The 20,836-nt window shown below is 51.5% G+C and overlaps 1 protein-coding gene across 2 annotated transcripts; it reads right to left on the reverse strand.

Annotated features, from left to right (window-relative positions):
* Positions 1-3,129: 3,129 nt before the first annotated feature.
* SYNGR1 (synaptogyrin 1) lies at positions 3,130-18,813 on the reverse strand. 2 transcript variants are annotated; one of them, XM_059471480.1, is made up of 4 exons: positions 18,598-18,813; positions 7,796-8,033; positions 6,795-6,940; positions 3,130-4,248 (listed from the first exon to the last, which is right to left on the reverse strand). In XM_059471480.1, the coding sequence occupies exons 1-4, from the start codon at positions 18,694-18,696 to the stop codon at positions 4,030-4,032; spliced, it is 702 nt and encodes a 233-aa protein (XP_059327463.1). In that variant the 5' UTR covers positions 18,697-18,813; the 3' UTR covers positions 3,130-4,029. The 2 variants fall into 2 exon arrangements, with proteins under 2 accessions (XP_059327463.1, XP_059327464.1); XM_059471481.1 differs by having other exon boundaries at positions 3,130-5,471.
* Between the last annotated feature and the right edge of the window lie 2,023 nt (positions 18,814-20,836).

Genomic DNA, 20,836 nt, shown 5'->3' on the forward strand with positions numbered 1-20,836 from the left:
GCGGGGTTCGCTGTAGTTGAATTTCGGAAGGGACGGGGGCAGGGGCAGGAGGAGGAGGAGGAGGGGGGGGGGGGAGGGGGCTGAAGGGACACTCGGGCTTAGACAAGACCACTCAGAGGATCCTGTATGCGGCAGGCCATCCATGAGTCATCGGGTATAGTATATATGTATAGCTTTATATTATACATCTCTTTAAATATATATATATAATATATATACTATACACAGGCAGTAATGTGGCAGGGGAAGGGGCAGGGCAGCCCAGGTGGTGTTACAAATGCCACACAGGCAGCAGGGAGTTGTCTGGATGGATGGTTTGAACTTGCTGCATGAGGTGGCCTCACTGGGTTCCTTACCTTGTACCTGCTCTGGGGATGGGAGCTGAAACTCTTGTGGGAATCACCCTGCAATGCTGCCTTCCTGGGTCCTCCCAAGTGCTTGCAAGGGTACAGGGACAAAGACACCTCCTCCCCTGTGGGAACTGCCAGGAATAACGCAGAGAGGAAGGGCGTGTGATGAGGTTATGAACAGGGTGGCGGGGACATGGGTGATCCAGGGATGGGGACACATCAGGAGGCTCAATGCACAGACAGAACTGGGGCAACATTTCATCATCTCTTTGCCCTTCACAGCCTCTGCTTCCACAAAACAGTCCCTTACTTGGGGGTTTCATAAAATAAGAAGACATTTAGGGGCCATTGCTCCCAACAAGGGATGTGTAATCCCTGTAATCGGGACAAATGGCAGAGAGGGAAGAAAGCTGCCTTATCATTTTGCTTATACAGCCTTCCCTCTGATCTCCTAATCTCTAGAGCAGGGCTGATCTCACCCACACTTAGAATGTAAAAGGGACATGTTCCAGTCAGCTGCTCAGGTCTCGCCTATGATCACCAGAAATAGGCAGCACCTTATCAGAAGCACCTAAGATAAGATAACCAGCCCTTTGGGTAGGTCTGTATGTCTCATCAGCTACAGAACCAGCCAAATGCCACTGGAAATTGCATTCTGCATTTTAAAGGGCTACGTGCAAACAAGCAGAGTCCCACTCCCAGGTCTGCTATCACCAACCCTCCACTGCAAAGGCTGAAAGCACATGAACCCAAGCAGAGTATGTCTTCTCCCATAAGCAAAAGCAAGAACTTGTCTTGAGTATCTACTGCTGTAGTGTCACATCAATGCTTTTCTTATGACACAAAACAAGGAGAACAACAGAGAGATGGGAAGTCACCCAAGATGAAGTCACTTGGCTCATGTCCCACTGAAGTGCTGGTTCTGAGGGGGAGGCTCATTCCTGCCTCAAGCCCACCTGAGCCATCAGCTGGTTACATGAGGGAAGCAAGCCCAAGAGGGTAAAGAAAAGCCTGCTCATTAGTCAGCCCCAAATGGCGTTTAGCCACCTACATAACTCTGATGGGAGAAGCGGCATGCAAGATGCTCCTGCACCACACCCCAAAACAGAGCCCCAGGTAGATCCCCCACATACTGCCTGTACCTCTCCTTATGTGCCTAGTCACTCACAGAGGAGGGGCCTCCCAAAAGGTACAACATATTTTTGTGCTGAGGGATGGTTCCTTATAGCCTCCACCTCCTCTCAGTTCCCTCCCCACATCCCAAAGGAAAGCATGAAGGATGACACAGATGAATCTAGGTGAGTACAACTAACTTCTCTCCTCCTCCACCTCCTCATTCAATTCTTCCCTGGTGGGAGACAAGCAGGAGGGTGCTCCCCCCACATCCAGTCACAACAAACCTCTCTCAATAAAGTAAACCCATCCCAAGCCTAAATATTAGGCTGAACCCACAGAAAATGAAGCTCGAGGGGCTTCCTTCCAAAAGGCACCCCTCTTATTTACAGTATTGCATTCACTCCTAGGCACAGAGCAAGGGATGTGTGCCTGTGCCCAGTCATTCCTGCTGTGTCCTTAGGGCCACCTGATCCCCTCTCCTGTCCTCACCAGTGGGTAACAACCAGTGAGATGGGCCAAGCCTGGGGAGAACAAGCCATGGGGACAGCCACAAGCAGCACAAATGTGCAGGAAGGAACAGGGAGAAACGGTGCCTGTATATACAGTGGAGAACACTGCTCCACTTCCCCCTGCTGCTCTACAGTTTCTACCCCTTCCTTATCATTGTGGGGCACTGGGAGGAGGGAAGGACTGGGAACCTTGGTGTCCTCCAGATAAGATATTCACACAACCACAGCCCAGGCCTGTGTCCCATTCTCCCCACTCCTAAGGGGGCTATGAGGAATAGGCTGGATGTGCAGTGCAGGCACTGACAGATTTTGGATCTGCTCCTGATCTCTGCTACTGGGACCAGTGTTGCATCAAGCAGGGTGGCTGCCTGGGGGATGGAGCTTCTCACTTCTGCAAGATAAAGTCTGCTTCTTGTGCTCTGAGAGATGTCTGTGCCCAGGAGAATTGTCTAGGTAGCTATTGCTGAATTATTTCCATTTAGAGGAAACCTGGAATCTGTCTTCATGCACAGACCTAACTTCTAACTTGGAACAAAGAGTGGGCTTCCACAGTTGTGTCTTTACTTGGAGCACAGTCATGAGGAGTGTGGAATGACACCCGTAAGAGCTCTATCTAACAGTCACTGCTGCCACCTAGGCGAGGCTTTAGAGTCAGCCAGGATCTGAGATGCTGCAGAAGAGCACTAAGGTATGGTCTGTGGCAAGTACAGAAAGACCAGTTTTCAGACAGCTCAATCTGGCCCCAACCAATTCTCTGCACATCAAGATCTCTTTCCTATCTGAGTGGGAGGCAAAGCGCAGCCGTACAGGGCAGGACCCTTCCCACTTGGCTGCCCTCCTGTGCAAGAGCCAGACAGGCTGGCTATCCCAGCAGCAGTATTTCTTCCTAAGTGGGGTCCTTCTCCATTCCTGTGCGCTACAAAGATGGTGTCAGCAAGAGGCTTTGCACTATTCTAAAGGAACAGAGGAAGAGAGGAAGGTTCAGCAGGACGTGAGGAGCAAAACTGTCTTTCTCCTGGTCTGGGTGAAATGACAAAGCTCCCCTCTCCCCCTCAAACCAGCCCAGCTGGGATTGAAAGCTATCTTCTAGAAAGCCCAGCTCCTCCATCCTTCCTCCCACAGGCACTGTCTCTGGGCCCAGAGGCTGGCCATGGCTCCCCTCCTGCCTCATCAAACACTGGTCTGGGAAGAGCAGTGACTAGCAGGACGTACAGCCGAGGGGAATCACCTCCACCTCAATCCAAGGGGGCTGAGGAAGGACTGAATCTCAGGGCACCACCCCTCTGCTCTGCTCAGTCTCTTGCTAGACCCTACAGACGTGCCTGCGATTTCTGATTGTACCTGCAAATCTTCCTTTTTCCCTTTCCATTTTTTCTTCTTGTAGTCTCCTCCTCTCCAATACCACTTCTCCCAAACCCTCTAAAAATAAAGGACCCCTCCCTCACTAGCATGTGGCAGGGAAAAGCTCCCTTGTCTTTACATGGAGAATGCTGTTCCTTCTGTCCTCCAGGCCCCTCCTCACACTCTTGAATGCTGACTCCAACACCATTCTCCTCCCTGAGCCACTAGGTGCTCCAAACCAATGTGGATGCTCCCACATCTACTCCAGCCTTTAGCAATACCATCTCTTCTAGGAAGGTCCCAGGTCCCTCTCATTTCTTCTGTTCTGCCTCCAACATCCTTTCCCCTGCCCTGCCAGTGCCATAGCTCCTCTCCTGTTCACAAGACAGACTCTGCCCTCTGTAACAAGGTAGAGGGAGAGGAGGAAAGGAGGGACTTTCCTATCAAAATGCAGATTTTGGAAGAATTTGGTTCTGGCAGGTAGCTTGGTGGGAGAGGAGAAGGAATAGGTGATGGGGAAACCTTTTTTTCCTTTTTTTGTTTTTTGCCTTTTTTAAAAACAATAAATAAAAACAGATGACCCAGAAGGCTGGAGCATAGCTGATAGCCACCTCTTGTACCACTATGCACGTGTCTTGTTTGTGCCTCGGCTTTCTGCCGGCAGTGGGAACGGGGGCAGAAGGGAAAGGGGAAGGGAAAGGGGCGTCGGTGGCTCAGTAGTTCTGCGTTTGGTACCCCTGTGTCTCGGTGTCGAAAGCATCTGCTGGAGGGGGCTGCTGGTACGTCCCCACCGCATCTGGAGCATCCTCCTCGTTGGTGTAGGGAGCATAAGGCATACCGGAGTCCTGGCTTGGGTCCATGTAGTCCTGGGAGAAGAGGGCCGAATCGGCACCCAGCTGGAAACGCTGATATGCCAGGAACGCCTGGCCCACCTTTAAGGGAGGAGGTGCAGGGAAGACATGGGAAGCAGAGAGGGAAGAGGAAAAAGAGGAGGAACGTACCGAAAAAGAGAAACAAACAAAAGTGGGTTAGTAGTGGTTACGGATTAGTGTGCGAGGCCCGCCTGGCAGGTCACCGGTGAAACGCCCCACGAGCGTGGAAGTCCATGCTCTCCCACAGAAAGCACGAGCCCACAAGGAGAGAGAGCAGGGATGGCTGCGAGACCAGCTGCCTGTGTGCAGCCTGCCAAGGCTCCCTGCTTTCTCTGGGATGTTCAGGGCACCTCCTGTCTGCCAGTGGGGTTTCACCAACGTTGCACAGGTGGCAGAGGCTCAGTTGGCACTGGTTATCCCAGTCAGCCCCTCCTGGCTGTGGGAAGGCAATCTGCCTTGGCAACACCAGAGGGCTTGGCTGCTGGGCTGCGTCCACGAGGCCATTTGACTTGTAAAGGCCAGTGAGGAGAGCAGGGTTTGACACAATGTACTGAGGTAGAGGTCACCCCCTGAAACACCTTCACCAGTCAACATCTGCAAGGTGTAGCACAGACCTTGGGAAGGAGCAGCAGGAAGTAAGGCAGCTGCTTCCCAGACCAGGGGACAGTTAGCAAGCAAACTGCTGTCTCCTGCCTCAAGCACCTTTTGGAGGACTGCAGGGGCCTGGGCATGGGGTTTAGCAGGCATGGCTCATTGTCCCAGAGCATCCCTGAGAGAGGTGAGGAGTCTAGCAAGTGATGGGGGAAAGGTTTTTGGGGAATGAGGTCTGGGAAGAAATGGAAGAGATAAAATAGTAGGGGCAGAGGGCATCTCCTGGCTGAAGTATTAGGTCTGAGCAGTCATCAAAAAAAGGCACAGTGGTGTTAGACAGCATTAGTTAGGGTATGGGTGAGGGAGAGAAGGGAGCAGAAGAGGAGAAGAAATTGCCAGTTCCAACTCTCCAGAGGGAGATCCACCATTTAATGGACAACCCCACTCCAATTCAATGGCCCATATCTTCCCATCCCATGCCCTGCAGTGAGCACACACTCATAGTCAGGGCATTGGAACCAGCTCTGCTCAGTGACCTCCTCCAGCTGCATCCCTCCACCCCTTCCCCCAAATTCTCCCATCAGCAAAGGGCACTAAGGCAGCAAGGATGGGGAGTTAGGGAACAGGGTATTGTATTCCTCCTGAAAATTAATGTCTCCAAGTCTCCGGAAAGCCAGAAATGCGAGGCAGCCCTGTGAGGAGAGAGAGGGTTGTGGGAAGGAGAATCAGTAAGGTAGAGCAAACCAGAGTGTTTGACTGAAATAAAAAGCCCCCTGAGGAATCAGGGGAAGAGGATGCCATTTTGGCCACTTGCAAGCCTGTGCATGGGAGAGGATCACTGCAGGTGATGGCACCTCCAAAAGTGTCCTGAGGGACCCCTTGCAAAAACCCTGCTGCTTGTCTCACTTTCTGCTGGAGCTTGCAAGGAGCTTTTGGCAGCTCTTGAGTGCAGGACACAGCTCATGAAGGGAACACACACTGCTGTCCCTCAGTCCTGCCCAGTGTCACCATGGCGAGGGTGCTGACAGCACAACCCTTAGCAGCCCTCCTTCCTCTTTGACAGCTCCTTGGTTTTATGGCACCTTTCCTACCTGGCCCCTGCCCAACATCAGAGCCTGTAGGAAGAGGAGAAGATAAAGCCACAAGAGCTTATGCATGGAGACAAGGGTAAAATGTTTTCCTGCTTGGCACTATCCTGTCACTTCAGAAAAAACTCACTTGTGCTTGGTGCACTCAGAGGCAGGAGGAAGTCATCAGAGATAATTATATTTCACCCAAGTTTTTCCAGGAAACTGGCAATAAAGAACTGCTGAGGAAAGGGCACTTAAGAGAGACAGCACTATCACCTTCCTAAAAGGTGACCCAGTGAGGTGGCACTCCAGTGGTGGGTGCAGAATCCAGAAGAACTATGATGACATCTTGCATGATGGGAGCAAAGGTGGGAGGGAGATGGATGCAACCCCTGGCCTGCAGGTCCCTTCTCTGTTTAGTGTCTGTAAGGTGAAAATGCTGAAGCCCTCTGACACACAGAGAAAACAGAAACAGGTTGTCCAGAGAGGTGGTGGATGCCCCACCCCTGCAAACATTCAAAATCAGACTGAACTGTGCTCTGAGCCACCTGAGCTCGTTGAACATGTCCCTGCTCTTTGCAGGGGGGGTTGGACTAGATGGCCTTTTAAAAGTCCCTTCCAACCCAAATTACTGTATGATTCTATGACAATGGTGGTTGGGGAGCTGGCTTGTCCAAGGTCATATTAAAGGTCTGTTGAGAATGCTCCTTAAAGGGATATGAAACTCTCTTGCTCACTGTGCTTATTAGTGCTCTAAAACATTTTTCCATGCAAGTTTTTGAGTCCCAAATTTATTTCTCAACCACCTCCTCTCCTGCACTTCCTTTCAGAAGCCATGTGAACTAAGATCCCAGGGGCCCCACTCTTAGCCAGTCTCCTTTCATTCCTCATAAGATAATACAGCACAGAGGACATTTGATCCCATGTCATGGCTACTCTACTCACCCAGGTAAAGATGGAGAAGAACGAGAACGTGATGGCGGCTCGGGCTGCATCCCCTCCCTCATTCAGTGGGTTGTCCTCTGGTTTCGAAGCTTGCCACTGGTTGGTCAGAAAGCAGAAGCCAACGAACCAGAGGAATGCCCAAAAGGCTGGGATGGACCACCACCAGCGTGCCAAAGGGAAGGACAAAGACAACAAGAAGATATGCGTGAGCATAACATACACATATTACATTTCTCTGGAAATTTCAACCCTCTGAGACCCACCACTGTGTTGCAGACTGGGCAAAACTGACTGCTCAGCCAGTCTGAGCCCAAGAGAGCTGGCAGGCTCCCTGACAGCAAACTGTCAAGGTGACCAAGAGGTGTCTGCAGAGAGCACCTCAGGAGAGTGCATTTGCTTGTGTTTGGATTGATCATAGGACTTGCATTTGGCCTTGGGAGGGAGCCTGAAGGGCTTCCAGTACTAGAGCAATCACCTGGGCTCAATGAAACAGCCACTGCTTCACGATCCTGTCCTGCAAGGACAAGCAAAGAGCAATTTCTTCCACGGGAACTGCAAAAGAGTGGGAAGCAGCTGGTCTGCAGTTACACGGAGATCAGCTTGTGCTCAGGACAGAACAGCTCAGAGACTCACATCAAGGAAAGGTGCTGAAAGATCACTAACATGCTGTGCCCCCAGGAAAGGGTGAAGGTAGGAGGTACTCACCCTCTGCCAAGCACAGGCAGACACCTGGCAGTGAGGGAAACGGGCAGTCCAAAGCAAAAGAAAAACAGGGCACAATCCCTCCCCTTCTCTTGTCAGCTGTACATAGGACTGCCAGGCAAGGGGCTAACTGGGAAAGAACTTGCAAGCCCAAAGTCCTTAGCAAATCCAGGTGCTTCACCTGCTCCTGCCCTCACTCCATTCCTGGTCCCTCTGCCATACTCCATGGAGAGCCTGACACTGAGCAGTTTGCTGACAGCTGGAACAAGCCAGCAGGGCCAAAGGGCCGGGAAGCTCACCCGAGACGCCAATGTCCGAGAGCACTGCCTTCTTGCGGTCCTTGACGCTGCTGATCTGCGGGAAGTAGGCATCCAGGGCCAGGTAAAGAAGGCAGCTGAGGAAGGCGAGGACACCCACGGTAATGCCATAGTTGCAGGCATTGGAATTGCGGTTGAAGATGCAGTGCTCTTCCACCTCATCCACGCGGTTCACGTACCCTTCATTGACAATGGAGCCGAACACCACGATGGAGAACACCTGGGGGGGAGGGAGGCCAGAGACACATCAGGGCAAGCCCCATCTCTCTGCACCAGCAGAAAGGAGCAGAGCTCTGCAGGGGACAGACACCCTTCACCAGCACCTTTCTGCTCTGCTGAGCTCCTGCCCGGCTGCCTTGCCTGGGTTGTAGCCACAGGGAATTTACTGGGAACATGGTCTCATTTTATTTCTGAGGATTAACTTATAATAGGACATTTTTAGATTGAACCTTTTTATCCATCTGACCTAAAGCGATGCAAAGCAGTTGCAGTCTGGAATAAGGGTGGCTTCCCACAGACACACAGGGAGGTGACATGGAATGTAAATTGGGATATGGTTTTGGTGTGGGTGCCTGCATACAATGGCTTTTAGTAGTGGAAATCCTCTTAGTGTGCACTTACTCTCCCACTCACTCCTTTCTCTTCAAGAGATTAATTGTTTCTACCATGCATCTGTTCACTGAATTTATCTATCAAGCTACTACACTCTTTACCCCATCCACCCTCGCACAATCCACAGCCTTGCTTGCTCTGCAGCTCCATTCTGCTGGGCTTCCATTCTCCCCATTTCCCCACACTACACACCTCTCTCCACCAGTTTTCCATCAGCCCACTCCATGACACCACCTATCCTGTCCACTCACCCATATGCCAACACCCTCCAACCTTCCCCATAGATTTCAGGGGCCAAACATCCCTACTCCAGGTCCACTTGTAAGAGCCACTTTGAGTCCTCCCTACCTGTCACCACCACTGCCACTGCATGTTATTTTAAATCAGGCAGAATTAAGGATGAGTCCAGGTAGAAATGCCCTAATCCGCAGTTGCTGGTCTAATCTTTGCTCATGGGCTTAGCCTTCGTCGCCTGCCGCAAGGCTGTCCCTCTTTGACACAGCAGGTTCACCAAAGCACAGAGCTATTTACAGCAGCCCCAGTCCTGCACCTTGCATCTCAAATAAACAGCTTCCCCACAGAAGAAAGAGGGGAATATTAAGGCAGCATGTACAGATTTTTCCTTCGGGACATCTGGAGACCCTCACTACGAACAGCTGACTGGATGCTGCCTGCAAGAAGAGCCTCAGAGAAATGGGAATGGGGCCTCAAGTATGGGATGAAATTACATATGAAGTGCATTAGGGCATCACCAGGGTACTCTGCCAGCCTGGGAGATGTCTGCACAACAAGACTTGGCACCTTTGAAACCACCCTCCCATCCCCAGGGAGAAGCAGCACACAAGAAGATGTGGCCAAGTCTCCTGCAGGAAGTGGAGCTAGGTCTGAGTGTTTGCCTGGTCAGGACTCCAGTTCCACTTAACCCAACCAAGCACCAGAAGAAAACCCAGAAAAGCAGCTTTGTGAGTGCAGGGAAAATGTTTGATTAATGCCAACCCAATACACCACCTATTATCAGTGAGGTTGGATACCCAAGATCCAAAGCACAGACCTCTGCTGCTTGGCCTGGGGCATCAAGATCCAAAGGAAAAGACTTACCCAGAGTCCCCCAATAGCCCTTGGGCAGACACTCAACATCAACCACATTTCACCTGCAAAACTCCAACAAATATCCGCTGACACCAATATTATTTTTTCACCTCAAGTCTCATAATTGGGTCACACTTGAGTTGCTGAAATTGAGTATATCACACTAGAGCAAACTAAAAAAAGCTGGAAGCTGGTGTTCCTAAGCATAGGAGCTATATGGGTTCTCTGAAAATCATAAGAGCTTTTTAAGTTTAGAAGTAAAATAACCAATTTGTCCTCCTCCTCCTTCTTCTTGCAAATCAAGATTGATCATATTTCGCAGAAATTGCCCATGAAAATTAAATAAGAACCTCTTCTGTTAGAAGCAAAGATTTAGTCCTCAAAATTTCAGCCTGAATGGTTTGGAAAGCAGCAGAATTGCAGAAAATTACAGCCAGGCTCTTTCAGTGGGATGTCTCACACCTTCACAACAGGCTGGGCTGGCAGGTCTGCTTAGGGTCATTGAATATAACACCCTGCTCCTCTGACCCAAGGGAGAGCTGACAGACTCCTGAAGTGACATCCCAATGTGAGGCTGTGACCAGCACTGATGCTGACACCTGAAGTACCAACCTCCATATATTGAGCTTACAAAGTGGGTGCCCTGTTCTCTACAGCATTCGACAGAAAGCCTATCTTCTCTTTGGAAGGTGAGGAACAGCCTCTAAAGTAGCATAGTCTGGTGTTCAGTTTTGGTTTAGGACTCAAAACTAGTAAAATGTTGATTCCGTGAGTCAGACAAACCCTTGCAATGAGATTTATTGCGAGTCTCCGCTTACTCATTTGGGATGAATGAACTTTTGCAATGGTCTCTCCCCAGAGACATATCCTGATACACATCTCCTCTCTGCTTTGGGTTTGCTGCTGGGCTGGACAGAATAATTTCTTTTTACATTTGCTCTTTCATATCTTTTTATGCTGGCACATCATAAAGGTACAGCTCAGAGTCACAAGACTAGAGTTGTGCCTCTCCCTAATTTTCAAGCAGAGGTGGCATTTCTAACTTCCTTTCTCCACCTGCGGTCAGCCAAGATGCCAGACTTCTCTCCTATGAAGAGAAACCTGTTTCACAGCCTGGAGGTGCCCCAGGTATGATTTACTGGCAAGCATCTGGTTTCAGATGATCTTAGGAGTTTCCTAGGGAGATTCCACTAAGCATGTTCTCACTTGTGAGCACAATAAGACACTGTGGATGCTTATCCTCTCTGTCCTGAAACAGCCATCCCAAAGTACTCTTTGTCCTTAGGAAAGCTTTCTATGGACCAAAGCACACTAGCTTACAAGATGTCTCCTTCTCTCTGTGTTTTTCCTCACCATTGGCATCAGCTCTGATCCATGCTCCCCTCCCTGGCACTGCAGAGAGGGCAAAGAGGGCGTGCTCCCTTTGTCTGCCTGTCACTACCCTGGTGACAAAACACTGTGAGGACCCACTGTGCACAGAAGCCTTGAGCTGGGCTGGGTTACACTCACTGGGCAAGAATGGGCAGGCTCAAACCAGAGATTCCAGGCAGAGCTGGACAGCAAAAGAACCAACTGCTGCTGCTGCTGCTGCTGCTGCTGACAGGCAACATCACCTCTTTCACTGCCATGATGTCCATACCTGGAAACTGTTGTGACAAACAATTTTCTAAAAAAATCATAGTTACGAGCATAGATCTTGCAGCCTTTAGGAGAAGCAGTTGCACACTTCATCCATGGCAGCTATTCCTTGTTGGTAAGGGAGCAGCTGGGTAGAAGCTCACTGATGTGGCAAGTCATCTTAGAAAGAGCAAATATATTTTATTTCCTTGATTTCACAATCCATGCCCTGCAAGATGATCCAAGCAGCAGATGCAGAATGAATGACTGCTTAGATGGTAAACAAAGCACCAAGTTTCAAGGATGAAGTGTTTACATTTCTGTTCCTGACACATATGCAGCACTTGTAAGGAAACACCAGTGACCACCAGCACTGGCACAAGCCTCTTACTGCTCTGTGTTACTGCTGCTTGTGTCTTCTCCCCCCATTTGACACTTGCTGCACAAAGCCTTGCCTACAGCCATTGATAAAGTGGCCCAAAAACCACATCCAACTGCAAAGAGGAGGTAAAGAGAAGATGGCAGAAGTCTTCTCCTGACTGAGCAGTGAGATGCAGACAAGTGGCTTGTCTGCAGGCCAACAGGAGGTCTCCCCAAGCTCCCAAATGCAGCCCATCCTTCCACTCTGCAGAGGGAGATCACTGGCCACTTTCCTATGCTTGGTAATGAAAACCAGCCAACCATCCCCAGCTTTGTGCACTTAAGCTGCTTCATTTCTTCAGCAAGGCTACTTAAGTCAGTCAACAGACTTGAACTAACTAGATTTTTAGGTTGAGAGGGTTTCTTTCAGCCTCCAAGAACAACATCAATTGGGCAGGTGTGTGGCCTGTCTGGAGGTACTCATTTAATAAGCAATAATATATTTGGCTATGCTCAACAAAGGGACAGAAAAGAGCACGTGGAAAAGATGTGACCAACTCAGCCCTGCTGCTGGGACTGGGCTTTGCTCCACTTCACTGCTCCTTACACACCACATCCACATAGGTTGTTGCCATCATTTTCCTCGATTCCTGTTTCCATCCAAGAGTTTTGAGGACACCGAGTGCAGCCAGAGCCAGGTGCATTGCAAAGCTGACACAGGCAGAGCAATGTGCCAAGAGACGCAGCAAAATGAACTTAATGCTTAGCACTGCAGGGAGCAGAGAGAGAAGCTGAGAGTTTTCCTCTCCTTGTTTCTCAAGGGGCTCATGCTGGCCTTTACAAGCATGTAAGGGTTCATTACAGTGAGAAAAGTGCAAACCAGGCAAAATTCTGCCTCTTGTCATAAAACACCTATTTTTTTCCCCTTGGTAAACTAGGTGATCTGGTTTTGCCAAAAGCAAAGGTGAGAGATGAGAAGAGAGGCTCTCCAGTCCCTCCCCACTGCAGGCTCAACCCTGCAGAAAGCCAGGCAAAACCTCCTGAGCATCATGTGAGGCGCTTTCCACCATGCTGCCCATCCCCAGCCACGCATCAGACGCTCCTGAGCATCATGTGATGGATGCAAAGCACGGCCAGCCTCTGGCAGTGCACTAGGATTTTCCTGTACCTCATCCCAGCACTTTGTCATGCTGCCTTCCTGCCCTCATCCCCAAGATCCCCATGATGGCTGTGGTTGGGATGAGGCTGAAGAGGGTTTCTGCCGAGCTGCCTGCTCGGGCTCACTGCAATGCCCTCCAGTCACAGCCTCTGTCGCACTGTGTGCTGCCTCTCCCTCTCACATACCCCCTTTTTTATTCTGTTATAGAGAGGAAATAGTTTAATGACATAATATTCCTCATGGGACTTTAAATCAAATCCCCCTCCGGCAGAACGAAGCCATAATCTCTTCTGAGTTTGATCTGGTAATGACCAGGAATGAATCTGTTTAAAAAGAAAGCAAGAGCAGGAGAGGGTGCAAATGATAAACTGGCAGAGATGATCTGGCTTTCATTGTCATTCAGCCACTTGAAAATGGAGTCTCTGGAAAGCTTTGGAGTGCCCTGCACAGACATGGAATATAATAATTATTATTATTGTCATTAAATCTACTTGTATTTAGTTCATTTTGAAGAAAACACATGCAGCTTTTGAGATCCATGGGACTGGCAGCTTGGAAACAGGCGGCCTCTATTTATTCCCCCCAGCCAGCACCACGCAGGCAGCAAACAACTCCTGCCCACAGTCTCGACAATCTGAGCCTTGTGCAGCTGCCGGAGGAGGCCAGTCTCCCTGGACCCCATTTCCCTGAACGTGGGACAGGGGAAAAGCACGGCTGTGCCAGTACTTCCCTCCCAGCTCACCCTCCCTGGCCATCAGCCATGTGGCACCAGCTCCCAGCCAGGGTTGAGCTGGAGCAGGTGACTGAAGGGAGAAAGGCTCCGCATCCCTAATTCCTGCCATGGGATCTGGGACACACTTTCCTGGCCAGCCAGCCTTTTTTTTACATGTGGTTTGGCAGCTGACTGCCTGGCCATTAACCCTTCTGCTTCCCACCAGACCTGTGCTCAGGTCTCATGCAGTTCCCATGGTTAAACAGCATCCCCTGTCCCACCACTGCTGGTGACAGCCTCCACAATCACATGTCCATGCTGGTATCCAGGTTCTTCTGTACTTTCTAGATGGTTCCTACATTGCTGTGCCACTGGCCAGTGAAGTGGCTGCCTAGAAGTTGCATCTTTTTCCCAGATGAAAAGCTCAGTTTTCTTTCTAACACCACATCTCCCCCCCCATGGCTTGGCTGTGCCAGCATAGGCAGAGAACTGCACGCCGTGCCACCTGCAGTGCCTGCTCCTCTTGCAGCCACACAGGCCCTCTCTGCTGCCTTGTTTCACACAAATATTTACATTAGCCATGTCCCATCACCACGCAGCTCCTGTGCTTCTCCCCTGTATGCCTCTCATGTTTTCAAACAGCAGACTACATATGGTTATTTTTTGCTCATGTTTCTGACTGCCTTTGGTCCCTATTGGTACTTCTCAGATTTTTATCTGGAAATATCATTAATGAGAGATTTGTTTCTGCTCCAAGATCCTTCCTGGAAATGCTGTGCTGGAAACAACACAACCTGCTGTATCCAACCTGAATCACTGAGCAACTGTGCATATCTGTTGTTCATCTTGTGACACAGCCTTTCACCCAATCTTAATGACAGCAAAACCTCAAAAATCCTTTTGAAGCTGACCTAGGCAAGGGCATCCCATGAAGAACTGTCCCTAGGGCTTGACTGAGAGCACGTGCTTTGAACCTCCATGTTCCTTTCATCTGCACCAATTTACCTCACAAGCACACAGCCAGGGAGCATGGGGGCTGCAGCAAAATGGAGTGGAGGAGCAGAGGCAGAAAGCATGAGCCAGGGCTCAGGAACAGGGGCAAGATCTCAGCTAAATTAGCTGGGGACAGAAGGAAGGTGGGAGCCCAGCTGCAGCTGGTTTTAGACTAACAAGGCCTCCAGGCTCTAAGGCTCAGCTTAACTGCCATTACAAGCCTGTACTATGTCCTTGGGAAGAGCCTAGTGGTGTTGTAAGCCAAGCACGAGTGTGGCAAGCCAGGGACCTGCTGGCAAGGCAGGAGATGGGGCTCTCTGCCATGCTGTGACTAGCTCCCATCCTCCAGCTTTCAGGTGCCAGCCTCTCATGGGGAAGCCAGGAATGTGGTTCCTGTCCTTCACCTGCCTTGTCTGCTCAGCTGGAGCTGCTTGGGATGTGCTGTGCCTGGAGACACAGGGGACAGCCCTTCCAGTACCAGTTCAAATTTTCCTGATAGGATGCTCCTATCAGCCAGAGGACATGGTGGCACCAGCAGCAAGTGATGGAAAAGGAGACTGAGTGCCTCTCCTCACTGAACCTCCCTTCAGAGAGGCAGTGTCCTTGGTGTCAGAGGGGGACTTGGCACCTCAACCTATGTGACAAGTTTTAACGGGCTGCTTTGTCTGTGCAGCTCTGGTTAGAAATACTCTTACTCAAGCCCACGTCAAAACAAGCTGGGCCTGCTTCCAAAAACTGAGTTACTTTTGCCTTGTTAGGCTTTTACATCAAGCAGCACTTCAGTTTCTCCAGCAAGTAGGTTTCCAAGCAGACAGGAGCACCTGGAACAACCTGTTTCAATTAGCATTTTACTTATTTATGGCGCCAGCGCTATATCCAACGCCTGTGGGCTGCAGAGGAGCCAGCCAGCTCCCCTGCACCGGCTGTGGAGAGCACCGCTGCACTGCCCTGTGGGTCAGGACACAGTAGGAATATGTAGGGATGCGCTCACACTTGCCTGCTTTATTTCAAGAAGAATCCTGGAGCTGTGCAGCCCCAGCTGGGTGTGGGTCACCCAACGCCACTAGCTCCAGCTGTAGCACCAATGGCTGCAGCTTCTGGGTCACCTAAACACCCAAACCTGACACAGGAACCCCACAGAGCCACCACTATCACCCGCACACACACCAGGCAACCTTTCTGGAGGGAGACACTCACTCTGCTGTGCCTGCTGACCTCCAAAGCACCCATGAAACCTGAGCTGCCTCACAACACTGTTGTGGTGGACAGATGTTCCAGAATTGCTAAACTCTTTCCACAGTTTAGCATTCTGCTTGTCAAATTTATCCTATCTCCTTTTCAGCAAGGAGCAACAGAAATAATCTTTGGTCATCCCATCTGTTCCTGATCCTGCAGTTCTCCCTGGAGATTTGCTGCTGCCTCAATTGGGCTGCAAACTCTGTGGGCAGGAGCCAGTTTTGGTGCCTCTTAGTAAAAAGTCATGTGCACCTCTGTGCCATCATGAAGTCTGCTAAAAGGCAGCCTGACCCAAGCACAAGGTCACTGCCTAAGGAAGCAATCATGAGAATTTCTGCTCAGTGAAAGCTCATCACGTGAAACAGGCCAAAAGGAGCCTCCAGCTTGCCCTGGAGGGACAATGCACCATTCATGCCATGAGCAGGATAAAGGCAAATGAGATCTCGGGAGATGGCAGGCAAAATACTTTCAGTGTGTGCAAAAGCATGTGAAAGGAAGGATTCTCAGGGAGACCACGAGGAGGGAGAGCCCTTGGCCACCAGAAGAGTTTGGTTCATAGAGCCTGGCACTGCAAAGTCTAAATATGGATGCAATCAGTTTATAAATACCCAGGGGAAAACACCAGGGACGGAAAAGCACCATTTAAACTGAAGGGCAAAAGATCACAAAAGTAAACAGATACCAAACAGATTTACAATGGAAAACCTCTGACCACTGGAACCATGGAACCCCCTCTCAGAGGAAGTGAGAAGGGAAGAAAACCACAAACTAGTCTTTTTTCAGAAAAGCTCATGCAATTTATGGAAGGGGCCATAAAGGGTCTGATGCTTGCGACAGCCTGAGAGAGGGTTTCGCTGCCCACAGGGATCTCTCTTGGTCTCAAGTTTAAAGACAAGACCAAAACTACAACTAGGTATTTGGGGTGAGCTTTTGGTTTCCCTGCTTTGTTAAAGGAGAGATGCTCAGGACAACACACAAGACCAAGCCAGTGGAAAAGCAGGTGAAGGAAGGCATAGCCTTACACCATGATGGCCATGCCATCCTCCCTTGCTGAACTGCTGACCTGGAGCATCTCCAGCTTCTGCAAAAGAACTTCAATTTCCAGGGCCAAGTGAAGTGCCTGGGGTAAATCCCATCCTGTCCTCTGTCAAGGTCAGACGGGCAGGGAGAAATAGCGTGGGGTCCCAAGGAGATGCTGCTCTGTAGAAAGTGCCTCTTGCCAGGGAAGACCTTGCAGGGCACAGAAATGAGCTCAGCAATCAAGCCAACAGTGTCTGACATACTCTGAAGCAGATTAGGTGCCTAATTAAAAACCAAATGTATTTCTTGTTCTCTCTCCCTCACCTGGTGCCTCTGGGAAGCCAAAATCCTGCAGTGCTTGGATGAAAAAAACCCACCAGACTGAGAGGCAGATAGAGAAAACATAAAATTCTGCCACAGAGATTAGCAACCGGAGAGCCTTTGTAGGTCACATCACGTCCATCATGCCTGGGCACACAGGCTGGCTCCACGCCAGCCTCCCAGGGGCGGGGGGCACGCGTGCCCCCTCGCCTGGCGCCCAGCAGCAGCTCCCCCTGCCCGTGTGGTGTGCTGTACTGTAAACAAGCTCAGGCAGATGGACAGACAGACAGAATGCCCGCATTAATCAAGTCCTCAGCTGTCCTAGCACTCTCCAGCCACCCCCAAGTCGTCCGGAGGAGATATCACACACCCACCCGGTTGGGAAGGCAAGGGCTGCCTCTCCACCACCATCAGCAAGCCAGGCCACCCTCCCTTTTCCTCTTTGATTGCACCTGGCACTGCTTTTATTTTATTTTATTTTATTTTATTTTCCAAAGTCAGCCTGCCGCTTTGCCTCGCAGCTCCCGCGCGCATGTGTCTCCCCGGCGCTCTGCCTGCCCTCCCTTCTCCTCTCCCGGCTCAGACCTCAATCTCTCCCCCGCCAGCTCGCTGCTGCAGCTCTGCTTCCTTAATCCCAATGACCTTCTTGAACAAACGCGCCAGCCCCATGGGCAGCCATGGATCCGCGTCACGGGAAGAGGGAGAAACCTTCCCGTGACACCCCCGCTAGGCTCCTCTTTCCCCCTGCCCCCTTCCCCGCCAATCACCAAGAGGAAAACGCTACAGGGAAGCAGGTTGGGGGGCTGAGAGGATAGGGGTAAAAGGCAGAGCAACATCCAGCCCCCACAGCCCTTTCAACTCCCCAGCACGGCCTGAGCCCAGCACCCTCTGACCCACAGGGAGGCAATTCCAGGACTGCAGCATCCCCCATCCCGGGCTCCCCCTGTCACCCCACATCCTGCCGTCTCCCTGCATCCACCATAAACACACAAGCATGCCAGAGTGAGAGAAGACAGCCCACCCTGGAAAGCACCAGAGACCGAGACAGGGTCATGGTCCAACCTGACTCACCCTGTCCCTTCCCACGGGAGAAACCCCAAACCAGCCTGCTCCCACCTCATATGGGCCTGTACTCACACACAGATATATGTGCACACAGCTGTACATCTATGTGCATGCATACGTGTGGATATGCCTGGACATTTATACATACAGAGATATATATATATAAACCCAGAGACAGACCCTACAAACATATCTATAACAGAGGCATAGCCATAAACGCTATGGAAGCATATATGCACATATCTCTGTGCAAAGACCTAGGCTGTGTGGAGACATATTGATGGACACATGCATATTATATATATATATATATATATGCGGATACATGCGCAGACACATGCATATATAAAGCATATAATAATAAATATGTAATACATAACCGCATATGATGATAACATATAATAACATATAATGCTATACAACATACAGCGCAATGATTTTAGGTGTGTGAGTGTGTGTGCAAGTGTGCAGGAAGGTCAGGGTCGGTGGCGGCCGCCCGCCCGTGAGGGAGCCCCGCGCCCCTCGCAGCCCGGCGGGCCGCCCCCCGCCCCGGTGCCGGTGCCGGTGTCGGTGCTGCCCGCGGGGGCGGCGGGGCCTTACCCAGGAGACGAACCGCAGGATGGTCTGCGGCTGCCGGATGAAGGCCTGCGGGTCGAAGGCGCCGCCGGCTTTCCCCGCTCCGAAGGCGCCCCCGTCCATGGCGGCGCGGGGGTGGGCGGGAGGCAGGCGGGGGGCTCGGCGGGCGGTGCCGGGCTGCGCCGAGCCGAGCCGGGCTGCGCCGAGCCGCGCCGAGCCGAGCCGTGCCTGGCAGCCCGGCGGCGACGAGCCGCGCGCGCCCGCCCACGGGGACGCGCCGTGCCGGGAGCGCGCAGCCTCCCCTTCCCCCGCCCCGCCGCTGCCGCGGCCGCCCGCGGCACATTGCGGGGACAAACGCGCGGCCCTGGGGCCGCAGGGTGCGGGGTGCCCGGGGTGCGGGCACTGCGGGGCGGAGAACACCTCCGGTACCGGGGCAGGACACCCAGACCCCGGGGCAGGGATGGGGGCGATGCCACCCTTGGGTTCTGCTGTGGGGCCCAGGAGGGCCAGCCCCCCGCCCGCCCACAGCCTCTGCTCGGCCCCAGGGAGCTGTGCCCAGCCCTGGACTCCCAGGTAGGGGGCAAGGAGCCACCGGAGGGGGTCCCGCAGAGGCCGCAAGGAGGATTTGGAGTCTGGAGCGTCTCTTAGGAGGAGAGACTGCGGGAGCTGGGCCTGTTTGGTCTGGAGAACAGGAGACTGAGAGGGATCTCATTAATGCATATAAATATCTGAGAGGTGGGTGGATGTGCCAGACACTTCTCAGTGGTGCCCAGCAGAGCAATAAGCTAAAATACGACAAATTTCACTTCAACATGAGGAAGAACTTCTTAAGGTTCGAGGTGGCAGAGGCACTGGAACAGGCTGCCCAGGGAGGTCATGGAGCTCCCTCTGCAGAGACACCTCGTGCCTTCCCATGTCACCTGCCCTAGGTGTCCCTGCCGAAGGATGAGGTGATCTCCAGAGGTCCCTGGAGAAAAGGGACCTCTTTAGGCACTTTTAAAAGGGACTTTTTAGCAGTTAGTCCTGTCTTTCTGGGATGCTGCCCCACAGAGGGGTAACGCTGGGCCCTTGGGCACAACCCATTATCCCTCACCAGGTGCCTGCCCTGGACAAAGATGCTCGGTGAGCCTCAGGATCACTCTGCAGCAAAGCCTGGGGCTTTCATTTCCAGCATCCACCACTCCACCCACACTGTGTCCTAGGAGGGGGTGGGAAAAGGCCCTCTGTGAACATGGGGCCTCCAGATTTTGGGGAGACTCCTGACTCTAGGAGGCAGAGACTGCACGATACACACTTTGCACTGTAGAGGCTGCAGCCTTGACAGTAACTTGGGCTTCTCCATATCTCACATTGCCACCATGGCCCCTGGCACAGCCAGGAAGGGATGTGTGGGGAGAAGCCTTCCAGCCTTAAGAGCAATTCCAGCCCCTTGGCCTGTGCCTGTTGGGCAGACTAGCTGCACACCAGTGGTCTGCTGGCTGCTGCAAAGTCCCTAATAATCTGGAATGGAAAGCAAGCCCTTGGGTTATGACATGGCTCCGTAAGCCCAGCAGTGGGAAAAAAACATACAAGAGTGAAAGGTGAATGTATGAGGGAGATGGAGGAGCATTTACAGCCAACCATGGGCTCCCATTGGGAGTTCCAAAGAGGGAGCAGCCATTCCTCCCCTTCTGTGGGGCTCCTTTTGAGGGGCGGGTTGGTGGTAGAAGATGGACATTTCTCCATCACATCCATCTGCAGAATTCTAGAATGGTTTGGGCTGGAAGGGGCCTTAAAGGTTATCTGGTCCAAACCTCCCTGCAATGAGCAGGGACATCTTCAACTAGATCAGCCTGCTCAGAGCCCTGTCCAACCTGACTTTGGATCTTTCCAGGGGTGGGCCATCTCTGTTTTAGGAAGATGACCTGCAGTGCCAGCACAGCTGGATCCTTAGCTCTCCAGTTCATTCTGGGTGCAGGAATCTCCTCGCTATCTTGTGTCAAATACATCCTTATTTGTCAGCCCCAGGAGATCCTGAGGATGCCCCATGTGTGGGAGGCTCTAAACCACCCAGCTCTGGCTTCCACTGATACCATTGCCTTGGGTTTGCATCCTCTTCTGTACAAGCAATAGTGGATTAAGGCCCGTGTTCATTATAATAACACAGATGAAATTTCACAAAATTAAAATAAATTAAATTTTGAAACTCCATTTCAAGAAAAAAAAAAAGAAATGAAAATCCATGGAATGAAATTTCAAAATTTCATGAAACTGAGTGACATTT

The sequence above is a fragment of the Ammospiza nelsoni genome, chromosome 5 (assembly GCF_027579445.1).
Source record: "Ammospiza nelsoni isolate bAmmNel1 chromosome 5, bAmmNel1.pri, whole genome shotgun sequence".
NCBI classification, from domain to species: domain Eukaryota; kingdom Metazoa; phylum Chordata; class Aves; order Passeriformes; family Passerellidae; genus Ammospiza; species Ammospiza nelsoni.